Source organism: Pongo pygmaeus, chromosome 10 (genome assembly GCF_028885625.2).
Source record: "Pongo pygmaeus isolate AG05252 chromosome 10, NHGRI_mPonPyg2-v2.0_pri, whole genome shotgun sequence".
In the NCBI taxonomy this organism is placed as follows: domain Eukaryota; kingdom Metazoa; phylum Chordata; class Mammalia; order Primates; family Hominidae; genus Pongo; species Pongo pygmaeus.
The window spans coordinates 33,523,674-33,551,640 of NC_072383.2; the positions used below are offsets into that span (position 1 = coordinate 33,523,674).

Here is a 27,967-nt window from a genome sequence, read left to right on the forward strand (position 1 = left end):
CAAAGATTTGCATATGAAAGATAAAATGCCTTCTAATAGGACCAAGCCCAAGGGCTTTGAATAGTTGAAGAAGGCTCCATGGACAAGAATTGGAAATGCAACAGTCAAAAGAAAAGCGTCTTAGACACCTAGAGAGCTACAATAGCAAGAGCATATGCCAGGCAGAGAGGATGGAAAGAAGAAAGGTTTAGAGATAGCCAGGGACACGTTTGGATATAATCAAACATGCATTTGAGTGATGTGTTTGGAGGGAACGGTGCCTGTGATGATAGAATGAGAAGAAAGTTTGAGGAAGTGAGTAGAGGTTTGAATAACCCTGAATGTACATAGTATGGATTCTCTCCTGTCAGTGAGAGGAAGACTACTGAAGGCTTTTCTTTCTATGAAAGCAGAATTATGTATGCAATGGAAAGTTGTTTTTTTTTTTTTTTTAAGTTTAGAATTTTCTTTTCACTTTAAGATAAATAGTCCTGGAGAAGTACATGGAAGGGGCTAGGCACATTGGCTCATGCCTGTAATCCCAGCACTTTGGGAGGCTGAGGCAGGCGGATCACCTGAAGTCAGGAGTTCAAGACCAGCCTGACCAACATGGAGAAACCCCGTCTCTACTAAAAATACAAAATTAGCCGGGCGTCATAGCGCATGCCTGTAATCTCAGCTACTCGGGAGGCTGAGGCGGGAGAATCGCTTGAACCCGGGAGGCAGAGGTTGCAGTGAGCCAAGATCGTGCCATTGCACTCCAGCCTGGGCAACAAAAGCAAAACTCTGTCTCCAAAAAAAAAAAAAAAAAGAAAAAAAGAGAAGTACATGGAAGGATATAACTTTGTTATATATTTTTCTCAGAGCAGAAATCTTCTCATATACATTAGAAAGATTTCCACAAAACAACTGACAAAATAAAAAAATAAAAACATTCAGAGACAATGGCTTAATTATTTGGAAATACTGTTTCTTTTTAGTATTTATAAGGATTAATTCATTCTTGACAATGCTTTATAAATGTGGAACAAAGGAAAGTTTTAGAAAGATGCCTCATACAGCAATATAGAAGGTAAATTCGTGCCACAGAATATTGTAATCAGATCATTTGATAGCTATTGATTGGCCTGGGCTTAAGAGATGAGCAAAACAGGGTGGCAGTGTTGAGAGCTTAAAGGATGAATGCTAAAGACATAGTATCATAAGTAGGACTCGGTAGCAGTCAGGATGCCGTGGTAGAGAAATAAGTTTAATTCAAGATTCCAAAGCCAGATAATTGTACCATTACCAGGAGGAGAAAATTAGGAGTTAGTAGTAGGGTAGAGGTTTCTCAGAAAAGATGAATTTGGTCTTGTGTTGTCAGCATGTCAAAGTAGTAATAAATGTCCAGCAATAGTTAGGTATGTGATTGCTACTCATTCATTCATTTGTTCAGCAATATTGTATTGAATACCAGTGTTTTTATTGAAGCATTGTAGTAGGCACAGGAGATACAGCAGCTAACAAGAAAAAAATGTGTCTGTCATCATGAAACTGGCAGGGTTATATAAATATATTTAAGGCTTAAATACATACTGAAGAAATAAAGTGGAATTAATACAAAATAAAATGGGCAGACAGAGGTGAGGGGGAGCGTAAATGAAACAAGATTAACAATGAGTTGATACTTGTTGAATCTCATTGATGGGCATGTGGGGGTTCACTTTACTGTTTTCTGTATTATTTGATTGAAGTTTTTCTTTCTATTTTTTTGAGATAGGGTCTTGCTCTGTCACCCAGGCTAGAGTGCAGTGGCACAGTCATGGCTTGCACAGTCATGGCTTACACAGCCTCAACCTCCTCCCATCTCTGCCTCCCAAGTAGCTGGGACTACAGATGTGCGCCACCATGCCTGTGCTCAAGTGATCCTCCCTCCTCTACCTCCCAATGTGTTGGAATTATAGGCATGAGCCACTGGCCTAATAAAATATTTTTTAAAAATAAAAAATTAATAAATGTATAGAGCTGATAATTAGACAAGATGTCTGAGTGATAACATTTCCAAAGAGTAGCCTGAGAAAGATGGAAAAATGAAGAAAGAGTAATGCTAGGAACTGAAAAAGATAGAAGATTTCCAGGAAAAAGGTAGATATGATAGTGGTAACTGCTGCAGAGGTCAAAGGAGAAACTATAGTTTAAATCCAGCTGCTTGCTAATTCCTAATTTTGTTCATTTCTGATTTGGCATCTCTTGATGGCTGAAAGAACCGAGTAACTGAAAAGCTTGAGAAAACTGTTTTGATCAAATCATTTGAAGAAGTGTTTTTTACGTTAGAAATATTGTCTAAGGTATCTTTCCTAATGTGTGAATATCTGTCCAATTTTTAGGAGACTAATGAGCAAAAACTTCACAAAATAGCCAATGAACTTTTGCTTACTGAAAGAGCTTATGTCAACCGACTTGACCTCTTAGATCAGGTAAGATTTTCTTTCTCAGAATTATTTTATATTTTGGCATTATACATCATTTTAACCTAGTAATTAGAGTATTTTAGAAACTGCATGAAGGAAGGGCCTGTTTTTGGCTAGTGAAAGGTACTCGCTCAAGGAAATCTCCAGCACTTTCAGCTTTGTGAGTGAATTCACTAGGTATAAGCATTTTCTAATTTGTAAAGAGTAGAGGTTTCTCTCTGTATGAATCACAAAATGTGTTTATCAAGTGTCCTATAAACTTAAACACTAGTCTGTTTCCTGACCTTTCATTGTCATCCTGGGAACCATGTTACCACTAAAATCTAAATAAGATATTAATGATTCTAATGCTAAGATGGATGTATCATTGATTCTGTTTGCCTCATTTGCTATCTAGCATTATGTGAGTGATCTGAGCTGGTGTAGTCATAGGGCCAGAAGGGATTTTGAAAGTTCACTTATTCAACCTTGTGTGAAACATTTAATATAGTACCTGGCATAAAGTTGCCCAGCTGATATTTTTTTAATGTGTGAATGTACTTTATCATGTTTTGTACTTGCATCATGAAACCTTGAGTATCATTTCAAATATACACTTGGAAAGTCTAAGAACATATTATAAGAATAACTTTTGAAAACTAAGGCATCTTTTTTTTTTTTTTTTTTTTTTTTTTGAGATGGAGTCTGGCCCTGTCACCCAGGCTGTAGTGCAGTGGCGTGATCTCGGCTCACTGCAACCTCCTACTCCCAGGTTCAAGCAATTCTCCTGCCTCAGCCTCCCGAGTAGCTGGAACTACAGGCATGCGCCACTGCGCCCAGCTAATTTTTTCTATCTTTAGTAGAGATGGGGTTTCACCATGTTGGCCAGGCTGGTCTTAAAGTCCTGACCTTGTGATCCTCCCACCTCGGCTGCTCAAAGTGCTGGGATTACAGGCGTGAGCCACCGCGCCTGGCCACTAAGGCATCTTAATCCTGTTTCAGCAATAAAGAATAGGACAAATGGTAGAGTGCCCATACAGACTCCTTGTTAGAAGGGAAAGCTGCCATGTTAGAGTGTTATTTGTAAGAATTGTCCCACTTCTGCCACTGGAAACTGGAATTTCATGGAAACGCAATCCTGTGCATACCTCCTCATCATTAGTTCCAGAAGTGAACCACTTGCCTGCTAGGGTGAGCCATGAGAAGCCATTTTAAGGCTTATGCTCTTTGAAAGAATGAGTTTATGGGTCACATATTCATTTTTGAAGGAATTTCACCATAAGCCAAAATCAAATAATGTGAAGTTTGTACCTTTGAAACAACTTTCTTCCTGATGGGAATTATAGACCTGAAATTTTAGATATTCTCATAGTGGAGATATTTCTTTTCTCTTATCAAGTTGTGTGGTTTTTTTAAAGCCAAATAACTCATCAGCCACTGTTGCTGACCTTTTAGAATTCTAGCGTCCTAATTACTATAGTAACCTAACTATTGGAGCCTCTAAGGACATAATTTTTTGTTCTTTTTGCCTCTCAAGAAAATACAGTGGAGGTGAATTTAGAAAATTAACAACCATCTGGACATTATGAAGGAATAGACCTCCTTCTGCCTACATGTAACAGAATGGCAATTAAGAGGTATAGTAGCCCTAGTGAAGTATAGCTAAGACTGAAGGTTTGGGTTTTTGTTTTTTGTTTTTCTTTATTTCTTTTTTTTTTTTTTTTTTTTTTGTCTTCAAGGTACATGTTACTATGTGTAGGAAGAGACTTTTCCCCCTACATATCAGTGTTTTACATTACTATGCGTTATTATTTACTAAAAAGCAAGTAAGTGTCTGAGAATTGAAATATTCCTTTGTCCATTCATTGGCCAGTTATTATGCACTTGTTCTGTTGTGGGAACTAAATCATGATGTTCCCCCTTCCCAAGGAGCATACAATTTTAATAGGAAAAATGAGACTTACGTCAGCAAACTACAATAAAAGGAAATATGTAATAAGTGAAGAAGTCTTTCAAAACATAAAGAGAAGTGAAAAATACCATAATTACTGTATGTGCATAAAGTGTTTTCACATTTCCTAACTCTGGCTTCTGGATAGGAAGGGTAAATTCTATTAATCTCAACTGGAAATTTTCTAGCACAGAAAAGGTGAATTATTCACCATAATATTCCTATGGATAGGAGCATAGCCTAGATTAGAATCAAAGCTTCCTAATTCTTATTCCTGATTCTTCTAAATCAAAGCATATACTCACTCCTAAATTTCAAAGGATTCTCTTGAACCGTAAACTTTTCCATTTGCTCAATAAAAAGTTACTAAGAGCCAACTATGTGCCTAGCACAGTGCTAGGTGGTTAACCAATAAATGTGAAGTAATGCTTACGTTATTCTTTTATTCAGGTATTTTATTGCAAACTGTTGGAAGAAGCAAACCGAGGCTCGTTTCCAGCAGAGATGGTGAATAAAATCTTTTCTAATATTTCATCAATAAATGCCTTCCATAGTAAATTCCTCTTGCCAGAGCTGGAGAAACGAATGAAAGAATGGTAAGAGGAGTAGATAGAAAATGATATGTTTAAGGCAGTCATGCTGTATTTTTCAGCTTTTAAATTGAAATAGAAATGCCACACACAACTGTAACTAGACATTTCTGCTAAATTTTTACATTGAAGACTACTGATAGAAGTTGTGGTACAAAGGACTTCATGTCTGCTCTCCAAACTATCATTTGGCTAGTGAAGACAAGATATCGGGTAATGTGGAGCTTCAAGAATTCCAGAGCATCTCTCTTTGCTATGGCATTCCGATAGCCCCTTTAAAAAGGTGCTGCATTGTTTTCTATCGGCCCCACAGTACGGTGAATGAGATAAAGCACAGGATGTATGTAGAATGTGATTACTTCCTCTCTAGTCCTGTCAATTCACTCATTCTATAAAGAAATCTTAATATGCCGGGCGTGGTGGCTCATGCCTGTAATCCCAGCACTTTAGGAGGCCAAGGCAGGCGGATTGCTTGAGCCCAGGAGTTCAAGACCAGCCTGGGCAACATGGTGACACACCATCTCTACAAAAAATACAAAAAAACTAGCCACTAGCCAGGCGTGGTGGCGCGTGCCTGTAGTCCCAGCTACTGAGGGGGCTGAAGCTGGACGATTGATTGAACCTGGGAGGTCGAGGTTGCAGTCAGCTCTGATCATGCCACTGCACTACAGTCTGAGTGACAGAACAAGACCCTGTCTCAAAAAAAAAAAAATTTTAATGACTTGTTTTTCAATATTTGATACAGGGAAACTACTCCTAGAATTGGAGACATCCTTCAGAAATTGGCACCATTCCTTAAGATGTATGGAGAATATGTGAAAGGATTTGATAACGCAATGGAATTGGTTAAAAACATGACAGAACGTATTCCCCAGTTCAAATCAGTGGTTGAAGAAATTCAGGTAATAGGACTGTTTTGTTCAAAGCTATGAATTACCATTTCCATACAAATTATACAGTCTTCTATATCTAAAACTGAGATCTAGAGATCTGTCTGAGATACGTAGCCAAAATTCATTCTACTCCGAATTATGCAGATCATCTCTACAAAGCTGAAATACGTATCAGTCGCATGCTGCATACTAAGCAATAACTTCTCCATTTGCTTTTGAGACCAGCAGAGGATGATTTTTATTAGGGTCTACATAAATTTACAAAATGAGTTCCCATTCAGGTCTGTGTCTCTCTTGCATTCTTTCAGAGGTTAAATTGTTGGAAGGAATATAAAGAATGATTGCTGTAAACCTTGAGATTTGGGAAACTAATCATTCTTTTTTTGTCACTTGATATCTGTGTCCTCATTTTCTTCTGTTTCACCAAACCTGAATAACACACTTTAATAATACCATAATAATTTCCACTTGATTCTGTAGTCAAAATTGTTAATATCATATTCTTTGATGCAGTTGATATTGAAAAGGCATATTTTAGATCATCTAAGATTCTTGGCATGGGAATTCTGTTGTTCCTTGACTGTCTTCTTTTGTGTCATATGAATTTTTTTAATTGTACCATTTTAATTCCTCTAATTGTCAAATGATTTTTTGAGTTATTTTCCAGTGGTTGCTTTTAGGATTATAGTATGCATCTTAATTTTTCACAATGTACTTCAGATTATACTCACCTTAATTCTTGTAAAATGTAGACACTTTGTTCCAATATAGCTCTGTTCCCTCCTCTATGCTCTGTGCTATTAGTGTCCTGTATATTACGTTTTTATATGTTGTGAGTCTATAATACAGTGCTACAATTGTTATGGAAAGATATGAGAAAAAAATGTATCTATAGGTCTATTGTATACTATTATATTTGCCGTTTCTGGAGTAACTTTCTTTCAGCATACATGATTGTTGTTTCTTACAAAGTGGGCCATCTAGCAATGAATTCTGTCAGTCTTTGTCTGGGACTACACTTATTTTTTCTTGAGTTTTGAATGAATGAAGAATGAAGTCCAGTTTTGCTAGACTGAGAATTCCTGGTATATGGGTTTTTCCTTTTTATTTTATTTTATTTTTTTTTTTTTTTTTGGAGATAGAGTCTCGCTGCTCTGTTGCCCAGGCTGGAGTGCAGTGGCGCAATCTAGGCTCACTGCAAGCTCCACCTCCTGGGTTTACTTAGCCATTCTCCTGCCTCAGCCTGTAGCTGGGGCTACAGGCACCCGCCACCACGCCCGGCTAATTTTTTGTATTTTTAGTAGAGATGGGGTTTCACCGTGTTAGCCAGGATGATCTCTATCTCCTGACCTCGTGATCTGCCTGCCTCAGCCTCCCAAAGTGCTGGGATTATAGGCATGAGCCACCGCGCCTGGCCTTTGTTTCTATAATGTTTATTATTTTTTTTTTTAGAGACACAGTCTTGCTCTTGTCACCCAGGCTAGAGTGCAGTGGCCCAGTCACAGCTCACTGCAGCCTTGAACACCTGGGCTCAAGCAATCCTCCCACCGCAGCCTCTAAAGTAGCTGGGACTGCAGGCATGCGCCACCACCCTGGCTAAATTTTAGAATTTTTTTATAGAGACAAGGTGTGGCTATGTTGCCCAGGCTGGTCTTGAACACCTAGACACAGCCTCCCAGAGTGCTGGGATTACAGGCATGAGCCACTGCACTCAACCAGTATATGAGGTTCCCCCCCCAGCACTTTGAATATGTCATTCTCCTGCTTTCCATCCTCTGTGGTTTGAGATGAGAAGCCAGCCATTGATTGTATTGATATTCCCATGTGTGTGATGAGTCACGTTTCTCTTGCTGCTTTCAAGATGTTCTCTGTTTTTTGGCTTTCAGCAGTTTAAATATGATGTGTCTGGGTGTGGACCTTTTTGTATTTGTCCTGGTTAGGGTTGGTTGAGCTTTTTGCATTTGTAGATTGATTTTTTTTTAATCATTTTCAGAAGTTTTCAGCCATTGTTTCTTCAAATATTTTCTGTCCTTTTCACTTTCTCTTTTTTTTAATCTTTTTACTCCCATTACACAAATTTTGGTGGGTTCCTTTTGTTTGTTTTGGAAATGGTGTCTTGCTGTGTTGCCTAGGCTGCCCTTGAACTCCTGGGTTCAAATGATCCTCCCAATCTTTGTTCTATTATTCATATTGTATAATTTCTACTAGTGTTTCTTCAAGTTCCCCGATTCTTCTGTCATCTCAAATCTGCTGTTGAACCTATAGTGAATTTTTCTTTTCAATTACTGTATTTTTCACATCCACAACCACAACTTCTGGCTAGTAGAGTTATTGGCTCTCACCCCTCACTCACCTCAGGGATCTTCACTTCTACTGATGTTGTTGAGTGTGTGTGTTGCCCACCACTCCAAATTGAATGAGCCCTTTTCAGCCTCAGCAGAGGAGCTGCCAGTCCTCACAGCCCGTGCCACCCTGATGGCCCCTTCATAGTGACTGAGCTGGGAGAGGGACAGGAGCAGCCACAGGCTAGAATGCCACAGATTCTCACCGTTCTTACCCAAATTCAACAATTTTTAAAGTGTAAACAGATTTCAGGTTGTTGCATGCCTTTTAATCGATTTCTAAAATGCAGATATTGTTTTGTCAATTTTATCTGGCTTTATAGCTGCTTTTATTTTATTTTTTTTTTAATTTTTGGAGATAGAGTCTCACTCTGTCGCCCAGGCTGGAGTGCAGTGGTATGATCTCGGCTCACTGCAACCTCTGCCTCCTGGGTTCAAGCGATTCTTGTGCCTCAGCTTCCTGAGTAACTGGGATTACAGCTGCATGCCACTACACCTGGTTAATTTTTGTACTTTTAGTAGAGACGGGGTTTCGCCATGTTGGCCAGGCTGGTCCCAAACTCCTGGTCTCAAATGATTCTCCCACCTCGGCTTTCCAAAGTGCTAAAATTACAGGCATGAGCCACTGCACCTGGCCTATCAGCTGCTTTTAACAGGGAGGATTTGCCAGTCTCTTCATTCAGCTGTAGCCAGAAGGCCTGCCTCATCCCCTTCACTCCTTTTTTTTTTTTAACATTCTTTTATTTTGTAATTAAACACTCACCTACCTTACTGAATACTGGGCTCCTTCTTTGATTTTTACTAGCTTCTTTTGCTAATTCTGAAATGTAGGCAGAGCACAAAGTTTGCCTTCTACATTCTTCTTTCTTTGCATACTTTTCAGTGATATCCTATTCCCGCATGCCTTTAACTTGCCAGACAGGTTCCTCTAGGGTTGCTGTTTCTAGTCTAGTTCTCTACTCCCAAACTCTAGGTACAAATGGCTGAGCATGTGAATATCTTGTCATCCAAACGAAGTCAATATTTTCTTTTCCTATTTTTAGCTCCCAAGCATTTTTCCATCTGACTTTTTAGGCCTTACATAGAGTAGATAATTATTCTGATATGTATTGGATTTATTAGGTGACACCATTTTCCTGTCATTTACCAGAGCTTGACAACTTAGCTTTATCTTTGATTTGTTACATGTCTTCATTCTCTGTATGTGTTCATTTGCCTGTGATTTAATGTATTCAAATTGCTTAGCATGGTGCTTGTTGCATAGTAAGTGCTCACTAAATGATAGTGGTGATGGTGGTGATAGTGGTAGTTATTGTCTTGTCACACTCTGAATTCTATCTGTACAATGTCTGTCTTCTCTATATTATGACGAAATGACATGGGTTGTGAAAAGAGTGGTAGATTGGGTATCAACTAACCTAGTTTAGAATCCTCAGTCTGCCACTTATAGTCACTTGACCTTGGAAAATGCTCCTAAATTATCTGAGCCACAGTTTCTTCACGTAAAATATTTGGGATCAGTAATACTTTCCTTGATGTACATAATAGATTTTGGGAAAATCCAATGAGATATTTAAATTTATATAATTAATGTCTTAAACTTTATTAAGGAAAGCTATTATTCTGTCAGCTTCTATGCCAATTTCAGGCCCTTATTATTTTCTTCCTGGTCTATAATAACAATTTCCAAACTAGTTTCCCCCTGTCCCCCTAAAGCCACACTACAGTAGATTAATCTAATAGAGCTCAGATCTAATGATACAACTGTCATGCACAAAAATCTACATTAGATGAAAAAAATCTAAACTCACCTTGACATTATTTCCTCATGTTACCATTACTTTACGTCTTCTATTTTCCTCTACTTATCTTTTTTGCCAAGAAAACCTCTCTGTCCCTTTCATTGAACATACTTCATGCTTCATTACCGTGGGCCTGTTGTCTCAGGTTTCTCCTCCTGGGCTCGCTCCCTAGTCTGTCTTTTTCTCCAAAGCCTGTACTCATCAGAGGTTGCATTAAATGTTCCCTTCTCTGTGAAGCCTTTAGTCACTTGTTTGCTTCAAATGCAAACACCATGTCTTAATATAGCTTTGATGCCTTGCAGTACCCTGATCATGGTGTGAGTTCAGTATATATTTTAATGGGATTTCTGCTTTGTTTAATGGGAACAAGAACATTTTCTTTTTTTTCTTCTCTTTTGTTAGCAGTTTCTTGGAAGCAACTGATACGGTCTTAATTTTGCCTTAAGAAATGGAGCTCTATTTACAGAATTTGGTTTCTAATGAAAAAGAATGCTTTGAATTGATGAAAAATTAAAATTTTCTGACAGATAAGATGCCCAGATCTTGTTATTCTTCTATATGGAGTCTTTTTTAAGTTCAAAGGCAGTGACATTTATCGTAGCCTTATTATCAAATAGTTTCTGCTGAGTCCAAAGTCATTTAATACAGTTGTGCTTAGCAAACCTCATTATATAGGCACATCTTTTGAAAAATCTCTATAGAATGATTTAATAATGTGACTTCACAAACCCTTGTAGTGACTAATTGAAGTGGTTGTCAGCAATCTGGAATTTTCTTGCTTAAAATTCTGCTTAATTTTTTTCCCCCTTTCTGTTCTTACACCAGATTGGTGGTTCTCAACTTCAGTGTTATAGAAATATCAGGTGTTTTAAAATGCATATTCTCTAGCTGGGCATGGTGGCACGTGCCTATAGCTACTTGGAAGGCTGAGGTGGGCGGACCACTTGGGCCCAGGAGGCAGAGGTTGCAGTGAGATCACATCACTGTGTGCCTGGGCAACATAGTGAGACTCTATCTCAAAAAAAGAAGAAAAAAATGCATATTCTCCATCTCCTTCCCCAAAGATTGTGATGTTATAGATTGAGGTGGGGTTCAGAAATCTGTTTTTTGTTTTTTTTGTTTGTTTGGTTGGGTTTTTTTGAGATGGAGTCTCACTCTGTCACCCAGGCTAAGTGGCATGATCTTGGCTCACTGAAACCTCCGCCTCCCAGGTTCAAGCAATTCTCCTGCCTCAGCCTCAGCCTCCGCTTAGCTGGGACTACAGGCGTGTGCCACCATGCCTGGCTAATTTTTGTATTTTTAGTAGAGGCGGGGTTTTGCCATGTTGGCTGGGCTGGTCTCAAACCCTGATCGCAGGTGATCCACCCATCTCAGCCTCCCACAGTGCTGGGATTACAGGTGTGAGACACTGTGCCTGGCCAGAAATCTGCATTTCATGCAGGTGATGGACAGTCACACTTTGTCGAAAAATATTGCCCTTGACGAAAGTTCTGTTTTACAGTGAGTTTTTAGACTTGCTAACCTAATTTTTAAATGTTTCTTAGAAAACCTTTCTCATTACAGAAACAGAAAATCTGTGGGAGCTTAACTTTGCAGCATCACATGCTGGAACCTGTTCAGCGGATTCCCCGCTATGAGATGCTCCTTAAGGACTATCTAAGGAAATTGCCTCCTGATTCCCTGGACTGGAATGATGCTAAAAGTAAACGCTTTTTTTTGTTTTCTCCCTAGTATGGAATAATCAAGTGGCCAAGCAGCCTTATGGTTTCAAAGAGAAATACATCTCACAGCTACTTTAGTCAAATGTTGCTGTTAGAAGATAATTTCATTGGAAATTGTTATCATCACTTCAGTTAGGCAAGTCACTTTTGAGCCAAAATGCCAAGTTTAAAGCAATGCAAATCACATTAATTTTGCTGGTTCCATGTTAGTCACTGGCTCTGAAATGTAAAATTATAGTCTTAAAGACATCTAGAATAGCAATACACAATTTCCTTGTCAGAGGAAGAATATAGCCATTCAGAATTACAAGTGCTGCTGTTTAATTAGATAGGTTGGTGCATACCAAGAAAGCTAAGGTGACATTCACTATGTAAAAATAACCTAAGCAGAGTTGGCTGCACCTGCCCTAACATGCCACTATAACAGGAAATGGTGCTTTTTATTGTCCAATAACATTTTCTCCAAGAAAAATTTATTTCAATTCTGTTAGATGTCTTATTTTTTCATTAGATTATAATGAAAGGGTTTTTTTTAAAGGCTTATGAATTTCAATAATACTTTACCTTTTTCTGCACTTTTACAAATCAACTGTAAAGGCATGAATGAAAATTTAAGAAATAACAGTGGCTTGATATTCAACAAGCAGTGGTTGTACTTGCGTACAACCTTAAAACATTGCTACTTTCCCTTGTAATTTCTTGTTTTCTGTCTTAAGTGAACCTGGATGAGAGATGAAGTACATAAAACATTTTTTGTCTTGGATCCTTAACCTTTTCTTTTTTAATTATTATTGTTGTTATTATTACTATTATTATTTTGACACAGAGTCTCACCCTGTTGCCCAGGCTGGAGTGCAGTGGCGCGATCTTAGCTCACTGCAACCTCCACCTCCCGAGTTCAAGCCATTCAGCTAATTTTTGTGATTTTAGTAGAGACGAGTTTTCACCATGTTGGCCAGGCTGGTCTTAAACTCCTGACCTCAGATGATCCACCCACCTCAGCTTCCCAAATTGCTGGGATTACAGGTGTGAGCCACTGCTTCTGGCCCTGATCCTTAGCCTTTTCTAGAACACAAGCTGTCTCAGATATGTTTCTTCCACCATTTGAGTGACTCTGACCACAGAAACTTCTCTTCTCCATTCGCCCCTTCCATAGTGTAGAATGAACTCGACTTGCCATCTCCTCAAACCAGCTACTTCCTATGAATTCTGCCCTGTCTCCATTTTCCATCCATCTTGCCTGACTGCTTGATTTGAGTGGCAGATCTAATGGTGGGGGTGGAGGTGGAAACACCACTGCTTTTCCTCAAATTCATCTCTAGAGCAATGGCTTTATCCCATCTTATTTTGTCTTCCTCTATCCTGGATCCTGTATCAAGTGCACAGCATCGCCCACATCAGAATAGTTCTTTAAAATGTAAATTAAAATTCAGTTTATTCTATACTCAGACTTTGGTATCCCCTTAGATGCCCAAGTCAAAAATGAGAAAGTTGGTGACATGGTATGGCATTTTATTGCTTTTTGTTTGTTTTCCATTGCTACTTACACTAAAATTCCAAGGAAATCACAGAAGAAGGGCTTTTGGTGACCTAAAAGTAGAAATGAAAGCAACAAAATGCATTCTGTCCAGCAGTACACCGAAGACAAAAAATGTAGTTGAAAAGTCTCAGGGTTGTTGTGGTAACAGAATTAAGCAGGCCAGTATTCGCAAAACAGAAAAGAAAGGAAGAAAATGGGACATGATTTAGGATTGAGAGGTTTCTCCTGGGGTCAATCCAGCAAGAGGTCTCGGCATCCACAGCACTTCACCAGCAGCCTCTGGAGCTCCTACGATGTCCACACCAAAGAGTTCCCATTCCCACCTGCCCCAGCAACAAAACCCTCCACCACTGGCCTCAGAAGATTCCCTTTCACCCGACCCAGGCTAGAGCTGTGAATGTATTTTCCCAAAGAAAGTAGGTTATGCTTAGTGGTTAATTTGCTCATGCAACTAGTAAAATACTTACTACTCATGAAATATTTTAGAACTTTTGAGTCAGAAACCTGGGTTTAAATCTGGCCCTCCAATAGCATAGCTGTGTGTCCTCAGCCAAGTTGTATTCTTCCCCATTTCATTAATCTGCCAAATGGAGCTAAAATACTTAACAGTTTAAGGCTGTGTAAGAATTGATATTGTAATAAAGTACCTGGTATGGAGTTAGTGTACACTGTAAGTTTCAAAGTCTTTGAGTATAGAAGAAACTGAATTTTTGTTTACATTTTGGAGAGCTATTCTGATTTGGGCAATTCTGTGCACTCAATACAGGATCCGGGATAGAGGGAGACAAAATAAGTTGGGCTGGGGCCACAGCTCAAGAGATGAACTAAGGAAAAGCAGTGATGTTTCTATCGCTGCTTATTAATTTTGATGGTTCATTAGGGATTAATTAAACCTGTGAGCCTAATCATCACGTATGACTTTTTATAAGGAAATACGAAGTTTCAAGTAATCTGCTTACAAATGAACTTTAGAAAGTATATACCGTTTATAAATGGAAAATGCCACTATTTTTGTTGTATCTTTGGTCTCAGACTTCTTAATTTAGTAAGTTACTCAGCTATATAGAAGCACAGGAAGGACAAAGCATATTTATTTACTTTTCTTTTTTCCCATTTAGAATCACTTGAAATTATATCTACAGCAGCAAGCCATTCTAATAGTGCAATAAGGAAAATGGTAAGTGGTTTTCGGAGGAGACAGGAACCTCTGATTAGACAATTATCAATAATACTGCCTCAACACTATGTAGATTTGGACCAAAGTAAATTGAAAGAGATGAACCAAAAAGAATGTTTACGAAATGTTTAATGTTATCTGGAATAATTCTCTGAACTTGCTAATAAGTGATGGAATTTATATTAAAATGTATGCTTACTCCTAACCCCTTCTGAATTTAGATTTTAGTTAAGGTCATAGTATTATTAAAGCTACTAGGTTGAAACCTGCCTGTATGTGATCTTGCTGTTTTAATTTCCTAGGAGAACCTAAAGAAACTCTTAGAGATTTATGAAATGTTGGGAGAAGAAGAAGACATTGTAAACCCTTCAAATGAACTAATAAAAGAAGGACAGATCCTCAAACTAGCTGCTCGGAACACTTCAGCACAAGAACGCTACCTTTTCTTAGTGAGTATTATAGTGTTGGCAAGTCATATAAGAATTATATATAAAAATATGGCTGGGCACGGTGGCTCATGCCTGTAATCCCAGCACTTTGGGAGGCCGAGGCGAGTGGATCTCCTGAGGTCAGGAGTTTGAGACCAGTCTACTAAAAATACAAAAAGTAGCTGAGTGTGGTGGCAGATGCCTGTAATCCCAACTACTCAAGAGGATGAGGCAGGAGAATTGCTTGAACCTGGGAAGTGGAGGTTGTAGTGAGCTGAGATCGTGCCACTGCACTCCAGTCTGAATGACAGAGCGAGACTCCATCTAAAAAAAAGGAATGTTTTATAAAAATAGTTGTATACAGCTTGGAAAAGTAGAATGTTTCCTTATTCACCAAAGCAAGTACATCTAACCTGGTTTAGTCAACATTCCATTTAGGGAATATTCCATTTAGGGATTCAATTTAGGGAAATATTCTAAGTAACGTATTTTTCTGTATACTTGGTATGGATGGCAGGCAGTAGTGGCCCATCTGGAGCAGTTGCTGCAGTGATGCTGGTTGCAGCGGGGGAGGCATGGCCAGGGCAGCTACCCAGCCGCAGCTGCCGACTCAGGCATTCCTGTGATCTCAGGGACCCAGGAAGCCCCCTGTACCCCTGCAGGCTCAGAAATGCCTGCTCCCACTGCCTGGCCTCTCCCCGCTCCCAATGCCCGTTCCAATTTCGGAGCAAATTTGGGGCCAAGCCTAGGTGCTCTTGCAAACCAGCAGGGTGTGCACACACTTGGGGCAGCGCTGAGATGCCAGCCCCCTGGTGTCTGAGTCCCTTCCAGACTTTGGTGCCAATGAGCATGGGAGGGAAGCCAAGGGGTTGCTGAGGGTGGCTTGGTGTGAGCCTACATGTTCTCCAGTGCCAGCAGTGGAAGCCGCTTGCGGTACGCTTGGTCTAGCCACAGCTTTGCAGGGAGCCGGCGCCCATGCCGGTGCCTGGAAATGCTCCCCTTGCTGTAGCCGGCATGCCTGGCTGTGCGCATGACCCAGACCCTGTGCTCCCTCATTCACGTACCCCTTGCTGCTCCAGGCTCGCCCTTGGCAGGCGTGGGATCTGGGCTGGTAGCACAAACCAAGCGCAGCCTGCCAGGCTGAATGGGCAGAATGAGCCCAGCAGGCCCAAACAGAACTCAGGCAAAGGAGCCACTGGTCACAAAGGTTTCCAGCTGACAGAGCAACACCCCAAGGATCCTTTGACAGTATAATTTACTTCAGTAGCACATACTGACAACAATTTAACTTTACACACATGGGATATGATACTTTCGGAAATCCTCCTTTTGCTTGTTTCAGATTTTCTCTTTCATTTCATTCTCAGGTAATTGGGTACCATTTCCTGGATATTTTGTTGATGTATCATTTCCTGATATCAATTCTCTTCCTAATCCTCTGTAGTCACTATTTTTAATCTTTCTAGGCTAAAAATATATATAGGCCTGGTTGTAAGTCTTGTGTCTAAAATATCTATGGGAAAAGTACATGAGTTCTCTACATAGTTCTTTCTCACTGCAGTCAGTCCTTGACCCTTTCCTTCACTTCCTGGAAATGACAGTCTGGGGCTTATCTCAAATATAAGAGCACTTCCTGGGGCATCCAGACCATTTTTTTTTTTGGACTCTGTCCACCTGACCTTTACTCTTTGTTATCCTAATGAATTTCAATTCCTTTCTATATCTAATAAGATGATAATAAGAATCATAATAATATGTATTGACAAAGAATAAGCTAACATTGAATAATAGCTTAATAAATGTTAGCTTTCATTCTGATTGTTATTAAAGAGAAACAGACACATGGGTGGAAAGGCTGCCTGGTGACTGGCATACAGTACATTCTTAGGATGATATTCATGTCTGGCTTTTCTGCTATGAGGCAGTCATCTCACCCACCATAGCGTGAGTTGTCATGGGGGCTTAGAGGCTTCTGTGTCTGTTTCCAGTCTCCACTGAAAGGAAAACTTAGGAACTAATTGTCATGCAGAGGGGTGTTCAGTACAAGGGGTCTTGAAAAAGTTCGTGGAAAATGCATATTATGAAAAAACTATGCATAGATTTCAAAGCTTTTTTGCAACAAAATAAACCCATAGTAACTTGTTATAACATGTCTGAACAGTATCTGGTTTGGGGCACTAAGAAGGGTAAGACGTCAGTTTGAGGCCAGACACAGTGGCTCATACCTCTAATACCAGCACTTTGGGAAGTTGAGACAGGAAGATGGCTTGAGCTTAGGAGTTCAAGACCAGCCTGGGTGACATACAGAGACCTCCCTGTCTCTACAAAAAATTTAAAAATTAGCTGGGCGTGGTAGCTTGCACCTGTACTCCTAGCTACTTGAGAGGAGGAGGATCCTAGCTACTGAGGCAGGAGGATCTCTTGAGCCAAAGAGTTCCAAGGCTGCACTGAGGTATGACCATGCTACCCAGCCTGGGTGACAGAGTGAGACCCTGTCTCAGAAAAATCAATAAATAAAAAATAAAGACATCAAGTTGAAAAGAGCCCCTGTCAAAGCAACATGAATTCTGTTAAAATTGAAGCAAGAACAAACATCAAACTTACGGTGAAGTTTGGATGCAAAAATGATAAAATCATTGATGCTTCATGAAAAGTTAATGGAGACAATGCCACAAAGAAATCAGCAGTTTACAAATTGGTAACTGATTTTAAGAAGGGACAAGAAGACATTGTTGAAGATGAAACCTGCAGCAGCAGACCATCCACATCCTTTCGCTAGGAAAAAGTTCATCTTGTTCCTGCCCTAATTGAAGAGGACTGACAATGAACAGCAGAAGCAGTAGCCAATACCACAGACATCTCAGTGGGGTTCATCTTGCACAAGTCTGACCGAAAAATTAAAGTTGAGCAACTTTCCACTCAATGGGTACCAAAAATGTTGCACCCAGATCAGCTGCAGACAAGAACAGAACTTTTGGTGGAAATCTTAAATAAGTGGCGTCAAGCTTCTAAAGCATTTCTACAATAAATTGTAACAGGAGATGAAACATGGCTTTCCCAGTACAATCCTGAAGACAAAACACAATCAGAGCAATGGTTACCAACAGGTAGAAGTGGTCCAGTCAAAGCAAAAGAGGTCCAGTCAAGAGCAAAGGTCGTGGCAGGGTTTTTTTGGGATGCTCAAGGCAATATGCCTGCTGACTTTCTCGAGGGCCAAAGAACAATAACATCTGCTTATTATGAGACGACTTGGAGAAAGCTAGCCAAAGATTTTAGCAGAAAAACACCCAGGAAAGCTTCTCCAAAGAGTCCTTCTAAACCATGACAATGTTCTTGCTCATTATTCTCATCAAACAAGGGCAATTTTTTGAGAGTTTTGACAGAGAATCATTAAGCATACACCTTACAGTCCTCTGACTTCTTTTTGTTTCCTAATCTTAAAGAATCTGTAAAGGACACCCATTTTCTTCAGTTAATAGTGTAAAAACTACTGCATTGCCATGGTAAAATTCTCAAGACCCTCAGTTCTTTAGGATGGATTAAATGGCTGGTATCATTGATTACAAAGTTGAACTTGGTAGAGCTTAGGTTGAAATAAATTTTTTTCTTTTAATTCCATTTTTCCACAAACTTTTAAAAGTCTTTTTGTATCAGTCATGTTTTTAAAAGAATTTGGTTGCTATATGACCTACTAGTTCTACTCCAAGTTTTTATAACTCAAGAAAATTGAAAACATGTGTCTGCACAAAAACTTGTACATCTTTGTCCATAACAGCATTATTCACAATAGCCAAAAAATTTGAGAGAACCTAAATGTCCATTAACTGAATAGGTAAACAAAATGTGGTATGTTCATGCAATGAAATAGTATATGTTGAGAAAAAGGAATAAAAACTTACATATGCTACATGGATTAACCTTAAAATGTTGTGTCAAGTGAAAGATGCCAGTTACAACAGACCATATACAGTATGGTTCTATGTATATGAAATGTCCAGAAAAAGCAAATGCATAGAGACAGGATGTAATTAGTGGTTCCCTAAGACTAGCAAGGAATGGAAAACGGATATGAGGTTTCCTTTTAGAGACATAAAATGTTCTGGAATTGGTGATAGTTGCACAATTTACAACTATCCTAAAAACCATGGTTTGTACATTTTAAAAGAGTAAATTTTATGGTATGTGAATATCTTCATAATTTAAAAATGTATTTTTGCCAGATTAACTATAAAAGTTCTCATTTGTGCTAAACAGAAGTACTTCTTTCACAGGTAATATAGAGAGCTAAATAGAAAACAAGGATGTGTCGTGTTAGGGTTCAGAGTCTTCTTCAGAGGTCTATTATAAAAGATCAGATGACTGCCATCGGAAAGACAAATTGGGGTGGGGTGGGGGTGTGGCATATGAAGCAGGAGAGCAGTGGGGAAGCACCAGTGTCAGGAAGCAGAGGAGCAAGCAGAAAACGTGGGCAAGAGCCTTTATTGTGGTTTCTGCAGGAAGGAATGGGCAAGACAGAGCACCAGGATTAGGATTGGCTAGTTGGAATAATTTCTTTAGGGTTTAGGGGCTGTTGTCCTGGCCCTGAGGTGATTGGGGCAGGAGAATAGTGGCCCAGAGAGTAAGTGTTTAATATAGGAAGTGACTGCGGGTGTGAGTTCTGAATTGGTTGGTTTCCACATGAAAGGCGTGTTACTCTCTCTAGGAATTGGGTAATCCTAGGAGGGGCAGTCCTGTCAGTGTCAACAAGGCCTTAAGATGTCTAAAATCAAAAATACATTTAAAAAAAACGTGCTTAATACATCATTCTGGGCAATATAACCAGGAGCCAATGTCTTTCCTCTGTCTTTGCCTTTCAGTTGCTAGGATCATTTTCCTTTCTCCTCTTCCTCATTAATGTGACAGCCTCTGCAGTTAAACTCTGAGCTCTGGGTCTAACCAATTGCCTCAGCCTAATTTTCACTTTTGGGAGTTGTTTTGGAAAGAGGTTTATGTTGAATATCTTGAGGCAGAGCTGAATTAAACAGCTCTTTGGAGGACAGGTGGCAAAGAACCTTGGGGAAAGTGGTAGTCAGTGACTGAGGAAAAGACCCCTCCCGTTCCAGTTACTTTAAGCCATCAAACATATGCCGTTGCCTCCCAGGAGAATGAGGTCACATGGCAGGAATTTTAGGAGAGCCACATTTATTCTTTGAAGACCATCTTAGAAACATTTCCAGCGTCATGTTGGTTCTTTTCATCCACCCTCTCCAGTGCTGTGCTTGTCACAGAATCTTGCCTTGCCAGTGCACATTTATTCCCATGGAGCCTCTTGTTCTTTTACTTGTAGAAACTTCAGAAGCACCATTTTTATTTTCTTTTCTCTCTAGAAAGGTAATGAGGGCTAGTTTTCTGTTTCCTACACCTGAGATAATACATTTGTCTGGAAAACCAAACTATATTTAGAATCTGCTATCTGCTTTTAAATGATCTTCATTTGTTTGCATATTTTCATGCCTCCACACCATACTTTTTCATTGTTTTTTATGTTAATGTAGGATGCTGTTTAATGTAAGCCATTTCATGTTGCTATCACAGAACACCTGAGACTGGCTAATTTATAAAGAACAGGGGTTTATTTTCTTCAGTTCTGGAGGCTGGGAAGTCCAAGATTGGGGGGCTGGCATCTGGTGAGGGCCTTCTTACTGCATCATAACATGCAGAAGGCAGGCATCACATGGTGAGAGAGAGAGAGCAAGAAATCCACCGCATGACCTCAAGCCCTTTTATAATCAGCATTAATCCATTCCTGGATTAATTCGTAGATTATTGAGGTCCTCATGACCCAAACACTTACCATTAAGCCCCATCTCCCAACACTTCTGCATTAGGGATTAAGTTTCCAACACATACTTTTTACACATTCAAACTATGGCAGGTACTCTTGAAATAAACTGTCTGACATCCAAAAGTTAAAAAATAAAATAAAATCACCAAATGATCCCACAAAACAACCAAGACTTTTTATTCTTGGCTCTTTGGAGTTGTTCTGTTCCTTATTTCCTTGGAATTTGATAGATTCAGATTATTTTTCCCTTATTTAATCTTTGAACACAGAACGAGCACTAGAAATTTTCTCCACCAATATCCTATTACCTTTGAAAACAAACATTAATGAAATTGTCATTGGTGAGAAAACAAATTGAATTATTTCAGTCAAATATATTTTTAGAGGCTTGAAATAAATCCTTGAACAGTAGAGATCAAGAAAGAAGACCCTCCCTGTGTTTTTAATAATATTGAGGCTTGTAGTTTTTATCACAACCTAGGACTTCTGGAAATTGCCTCGCTCGTCTGAGATTGCTTCACTGATCACTACTTCTAAGCTATGGGCATGAAATAAAAGGGAATCTCCTACCCTGAAAGGGAAAGTCAATGTTCTTCATGCCATAGTTGCTATAACTTCTTTTTTCAGTATCAGGGGAAACCCAAAGAGAAGTAACTATTTGTGAAAGGTGGTGGTGGCTTTTGCTACAGGAGCAAGGTTCATGGAGGGAACAGGACTAGCTACTTTGTTTCTTCCTATATATATGACATAATCTTCTTTGTAAGCAATGTTTTCTATCGTGCAGTAGCTCCCACCTTCACCTATGAGAAGAGGAAAAGGATATTTATTGACTAGCATCATATTGTGATCAGAACTATTTTAAGATTCATATAGGATTTTTGACAGTTTAGAATGTGAAGTCCCATTTAGGGAGAATATAATAGAGGGGATGTAGTCCTGAAAGCATGAAAGGGAAGGAGAAACATACACATTTATAAGATAATCTGTCATGTGAGCATAACTACAAATGGCAAATGCTAAGAACCTTCATATTCATGGACTTGTTTCTATAAAACAGCATGAGTGGTGAACTTATAAAGCCAACTTGAGGACAAGTATCGGATAACTCACAAATTTTATGCCATACCATTACATTTGTCACTCAGTTTGCAGGAACAATTTGGTTATTGTTGGTGGCTGGAATGTGTGACCTCTGTCCCTTGTGCTGGTGGCTCTGCAGCTCCTGCAACATTCACGGCTTCAATCAAATATCCTCCTGAGAAGTCCTTGATAGAAGAGGGAAAGAAGTGTTAACAGGAAAACTTAGCAAGCAAGCTGTGGCCTTAATCAGACGATGATATGGATGGTGATAAAAACCTTTTGGAGCTTTTTTTCACATGTTCTAATGAGATTTGAACTAATAAATAGGCTATTTTTTAAAAGCTTAACATTAAACAGTCTGGTTTAAAAAAAAAAAAAAATTGCCGACCAGATGCTATGCCTCACACTATAATCCCAGCACTTTGGGAGGCTGAGGTGGAAGTATTATTTGAGGCCAGGAGTTAAATACCAGGCTGGGCAACATAGCTAGACCCTGTGTCTACAAAAAAAAAATTTTAACTGAGGCCGGGCATGGTGGTTCACGCCTGTAATCCCAGGACTTTGGGAGGCCAAGGCAGGAGGATTGCTTGAGTTCAGGAGTTCAAGACCAGCCTGGGCAACATAGCAAGACCTCATCTCTACTAAGAAAAACTAGCTGGGCATGGTGGTGTGTTTCTATAGTCCCACCTACTCAGAAGGCTGAGGCAGAAGGATGACTTGAACCCAGAAGTTAAAGACTGCAGTGAGTCCTGTAGCCTGGGTGATAGAGTGAGACCCTCTCTCAAATATAATAATTGCTAGATATTACTCTCTTCTAACACCTAGTTTTAGACTTGCCCTTTAAGATACATTGATGAGAAATTCTTGTGTTTAAGAACTTACAAAGTTAAGAAATTAAGCTCCCAGTATATCAAAGGTCCTTAGTAATTTGTTGTGAATTTATTGAACTAATTTACTTAGTGCAGTAGTACAAAATTATTAATTTACATAAATATCAATAAAATATGTATGAGCCATGAATGGGAAATATATTTTTCAAAATGCAAGAATATGATATTTTATACAAGCATAAACCTCAGTGTTTTAGTAAATAATTTTTCTCATGCAGGAAGTACTGTGTTCTCTAGAAATTACTTAGAATTTTTGTCTAGGGCTACCTTTAAAATTGATCTGTTTCCAGCCGGGTGCGATGGCTCACACCTGTAATCCCAGCACTTTGGGAGGCTGAGGCGGGCAGATCACGAGGTCAGGAGATCGAGACCATCCTGGCTAACACAGTGAAACCCTGTCTCTACTAAAAATACAAAAAAAAATTAGCTGGACATGGTGGTGGGCGCCTGTAGTCCCAGTTACTCGGGAGGCTGAGGCAGGAGAATGGCGTGAACCCGGGAGGCAGAGCTTGCAATGGGCCAAGGTCGCGCCACTGCACTCCAGCCTGGGCGACAGAATGAGACTGCGTCTCAAAAAAAAAACCTGATCAGTTTCCCCTATTTCTTTTCTTTACTGATATATGTTCTCCTTCCTTGCAGTTCAACAACATGTTGCTGTACTGTGTGCCCAAATTCAGCTTGGTAGGCTCTAAATTCACAGTTCGAACCAGGGTTGGCATTGATGGAATGAAAATTGTAGAGACTCAAAATGAAGAATATCCACATACTTTCCAGGTGTCTGGGAAAGAGAGAACACTGGAACTGCAGGCCAGGTAAGGGAACCATTTCTATCACACTGCTTTCCAAAAGCAAGCATCAGAATGAATCATTAGAATAGAATGGCTCTGAGGGTTTTTCTCAAGTGAATGCTACAGATCTCTGGAACTCTGGTTGGATGTAAATGCAGAGCTGTAGGTTCTTGAAAAGCAGGAGTCATGTCTTCTCTCTCTTGATTCCTCCACAGTGCCTAGGACAGTGGTTTGTAGACAATAAACATTCAGTAAATTGATTAACTCTTCAGAAATACAGGGTACTCAGAGGATGAAATTATTGCCATCAAGCCAGTACCTTGACTTATAGTAAAAGGTTCTCTCCTAATCCTTCGTTCACCCCCCCTTTTGGTCCACAAATGTTTATTGATGCTTATTATTCCATGCTAATCTCTGAGTCCTTCAGATACTCTATATTTTAGGGCCTTAGGGGCACTTGAATGGAAAGAAATGTTCATAAGAGGCAGGGTGGTAAGGGTAAAACTACCCTTTTTTTAAATTTTGAAACGGAGTCTCGCTCTGTCTCCCAGGCTGGAGCGCAGTGCCCTGATCTCGGCTCACTGCAAGCTCCACCTCCCAGGTTCACGCCATTCTCCTACCTCAGCCTCCCGAGTTAATTTTTGTATTTTTAATGGAGACAGGGTTTCACCATGTTGACCAGGCTGGTCTCTAACTCCTGACCTCAGGTGATCTGTCTGCCTCAGCCTCTCAAAGTGCTGAGATTACAGGCATGAGCCACCACACCTGGCCCATAACCATTTTTAAAGGATAAAAATCCATGAGAACCACTGCAGTTGATCATAGCTACCTCATGCATGAACCCCTGGAATACAGAGTGCTGTCAGGTTTTGAAATACCTGCTTTAGAAAACAGTCATCCAAGCTGGGGTTGGTGGTTCACGCCTGTAATCCCAACATTTTGGGAGGCTGAGGTGGGAGGATCACTTGAGATTAGGAGTTCTAGACCAGCCTGGCCAACATGGCAAAACCCCCGTCTTTCCTAAAACTACAAAAATTAGCCAGGCATGATCCTGTTGCTGCACTCCAGCCTGGGCAACAGAGCGAGACTTTGTCTCAAAAAAAAAATAATAATAATAATAATAAGTCATCCATTTATTGTTCTAATGCATGGCCTGGTAAAAATTTGGATGCTTCAGGAGGTCACAGAGCAGAGGGTGAAGAACCAAGCCTAGCTGTAGTGGTGCCAATATCCCAGAATCCACGGAGACTCAGAATGTTTTTCTGCTCCTTTCCATCATTAGCTTATGTTTCTGGCTGCTCAGGTGAATTTACCCTGGATATTCATACTTAGTAACTGCCTAAAAGCTGAAATTTCAGATTTTAAAAAGAGAATAAATCATGTTAACAGGAATCTGTGCCCAGGGAGTCCAAGAATTAGTGAATTTACAGTTTTGGAATGTGGACAGGCTGGGAAAGTTTGAAGAAACAGCCAGTTATTTGCTTTTCCACAGAGAATATATACTGAACTTCCTTTTCCTTAGGGAGCAGGTAGCATTTGAAACTTGCCTTTGAGTGTCATTGTTTCCCTACCTCATGGTGGGTTTGGGCCCTAGCCCCTCAAACCCAAGGGCAGAATATATGATGCTCTGCTGAAGGCTCTTGACTGAGTCCTTACTCAGTGGTTGATTTACTGAGCTACTGGCCCTGGCAACAGGGAACACTTTTTTTTTTTTTTTTTTTCTGGAGACAGAGTCTTGCTCTGTTGCCCAGGCTGGAGTGCAATGGCATAATCTTGGCCCACAGCAACCTCCATACCCTGGGTTCAAGCGATTCTCATGCCTCAGCCTCCCGAGTAGCTGGGACTATTGGTGCCTGCCACCAAGCCCGACTAACTTTTGTATTTTTGGTATAGATGGGGTTTCGCCATTTTGGCCAGGCTAGTCTCAAACTGACCTCAGGTGATCCACCCGCCTTGGCCTTCCAAAGTGCTGGGATTACAGGCGTGAGCCACTGCGCCCAGCCTCATCAGTAGTTCTGATCATCATAGTTTTCATTGCAGAAAGAATGAAGGCATTGCTGACTCTGAAATTTCAGCACACTTCCATCTGCAAACCCAAGAGATGTGTCTATAACTACAGGGTAGATATTTCTAAGGTTTTTTAGTTTGCCTGAACGGATACTTTCAGTCCTCCTTTAGCCAATTGGGCTATTTTCTCATCAAGATGGGGCTAATTGGTGAGGAATTTTCGTAAGTACGGCAATCATCACTTTATAACATTCCAACACACAGTACCAGATGCCTTCCAATTCTTGTTGGAAACATGGTTATTCTGTCTAAAATTTCTTATTTACCTAATCTCATTGCTCTAGTTATATTTATACTTAAATGGTGATATTGAAGATCCGAATTAAGTGATTACTTTCGGTATGATCTATCATGCTCTTTTTTGAGGCAGAGTTTTACTCTTGTCACCCAGGCTGGAGTGCAATGGCACAATCTTGGCTCACTGCAACCTCCTCCTCCCAGGTTCAAGCAATTCTCCTGCCTCAGCTTCCCAGAGTAGCTGGGATTATGGGCACATGCTGCCACACCCAGCTAATTTTTTATTTTTAGTAGAGACGGGGTTTCACCATGTTGGCCAGGCTGGTCTCAAACTCCTGACCTCAGGTGATCCACCCACCTTGGCCTCCCAAAGTGCTGGGATTACAGGCCTAAGCCACTGCACCCAGCCTATCATGCTGTTTTAAGAATGGAACAAACTGAAGTTCCAAGAAAGTCAGAGTGCCATAGGAATTATGTGGAATCAAAAATTGAGTATATATTTGGAGATATTGAAAGATCTTTTATATTTTTGATTCTGAAGCTAACTGGGAAAAAAGGATCCCACTTTTCTTGCTAAAGTATGAGTCAGCCTCAAGACTGAAGTACATTTGTGCTTCTTCTTCTACTTTCAAAAAGATAAAAAGTATTCTGTTTTATATACAGAATACTATTATGGTTTTCTATTGCTAAGTGGAAATAAAAATATAAAGGGGAAAAAAATCTACCATAACTAAAAACTAAAACAAAAAGCTATAAAGACTTGTTGGGTTTCTCTGCATTTGAAAGGCTAAAAGCAGCTAGCAAATAACTGTGCTTCCAGGGCAACAGAGCTGTGGTGGCAAGGCAGAGCAATAGGGAGAGTTTTTTAATTTAAAAAAAATTTTTTTTTTTTTTGAGAAGCAAGATTGAAGCCCCCAGGTGAACAATAAGCAGAAGCTTCCACTTGGCAGACACAGATTCCAGCAGCATTCCTGGCACATCATGGTGTTCAATAATCAATTTGCTGGAAAGATAGATTGTGACACAGAAACAATCCTTCAGCCAGTCTCATGCGTGTTTCATACCTGTAGGAATCAGGCAGGTGACGTTCAGGCTGGAACTCAACTTAGCCCCTCTACCAAGCACATACAGACAGAGTACACTCTTTGATCCTCTTCAGAATTTTTCAATTTGGAGCTCTTACCCAGTTCAGAGTCCACTAAAGAGGATTTTTCAAATGCGGTATGTGACAGAAGCCGGCAACGTAAGCTACCTGCAAGAAAGAGGAAATAAAGTTTGCCTTATAGGAAAAAGGAAACCTGACTACAGTCAAGGAAATTTGTTTTCTAAGGATAATTACTAAACACTGGGGTCTATTAATCTGTAAAACCTCCTTCCTACAGGCATTTAAAATTTTTATATGCTTTTCTTTATCTAAAATGGGGTTAGGTTTGGTATTGCCTAAAGCCTTCTAAGAACTGGAAAATAAATTGTTTATCAAAGGAAATGTTAAATAGCTCCCTAAGGCTTTAGGGAGTTATTTTAGATTCTCAAAGATAGTTATTATCTCTTCTAAGATGGGCTGTGAATAGTAGCCTTTAGTAGCCTTCATGTGTTTTAGAAAACTGGAAGATTAGCTGTTGTATATTCAGTGTAATGCTATAGATACAGTTACCTGATATATCTAACTGAATGATGGTTATTAAACAGTATATGAATGGAAGCTAAACCTAACTAACCCCATCAAATTTTATGTGTACCAAAGTCAGTGGATAGTCTGAACCTCTACTTAAGAAGAATTTTATTTGTTTAATTGCCAGAGATTAATTTTTATTATAATTCCTTCCATAACATCCCTGAATTTTCCAGAAAGTTGGAACAACAGGAAAGCATAGTTTTATTCACCCAGTGTGAATCATTAATGTTATTTACATTCACTTTAATTTTGTTTTGTTTTAGTTCTGCACAAGACAAAGAAGAATGGATCAAGGTAAGCCTCATTTCTGTTTCCTTTTCTTTCTTTTTTTTTGAGGCAGAGTCTCACTCTCACCCAGTCTGGAGTGCAGTGGTGTGATCATGTCTCACTGCAGCCTCTGCCTGGGCTCAAGCAAGCCTTGCATCTCAGCCTCTCGAGTAGCTGGGACTATAGGCGTGCACCACCATGTCTGGTTAATTTTTTTTGTATTTCGTAGAGACGAGGTTTTGCCATGCTGCCCAGGCTGATCTCGAACTCCTGAGCTTAAGCGATCT

At 39.8% G+C, this 27,967-nt stretch overlaps 1 protein-coding gene across 9 annotated transcripts in view; it reads left to right on the top strand.

Moving 5' to 3' along the window:
* Positions 1–27,967, top strand: part of FGD4 (FYVE, RhoGEF and PH domain containing 4) — a 242,713-nt gene that overhangs the window by 194,425 nt on the left and 20,321 nt on the right. For 8 of the 9 annotated variants that reach the window (XM_054442565.2, XM_063672604.1, XM_063672609.1 and 5 more), the window contains 8 exons: positions 2,346–2,435; positions 4,810–4,955; positions 5,695–5,851; positions 11,550–11,688; positions 14,366–14,424; positions 14,727–14,873; positions 23,286–23,458; positions 27,677–27,707. In XM_054442565.2, coding sequence (XP_054298540.1) covers positions 2,346–2,435; positions 4,810–4,955; positions 5,695–5,851; positions 11,550–11,688; positions 14,366–14,424; positions 14,727–14,873; positions 23,286–23,458; positions 27,677–27,707 — 942 coding nt within the window. Of the gene's footprint in view, positions 1–2,345; positions 2,436–3,948; positions 4,046–4,809; positions 4,956–5,694; positions 5,852–11,549; positions 11,689–14,365; positions 14,425–14,726; positions 14,874–23,285; positions 23,459–27,676; positions 27,708–27,967 lie in introns of those variants that run through there. The other variant, XM_054442569.2, reaches the window with a different exon arrangement.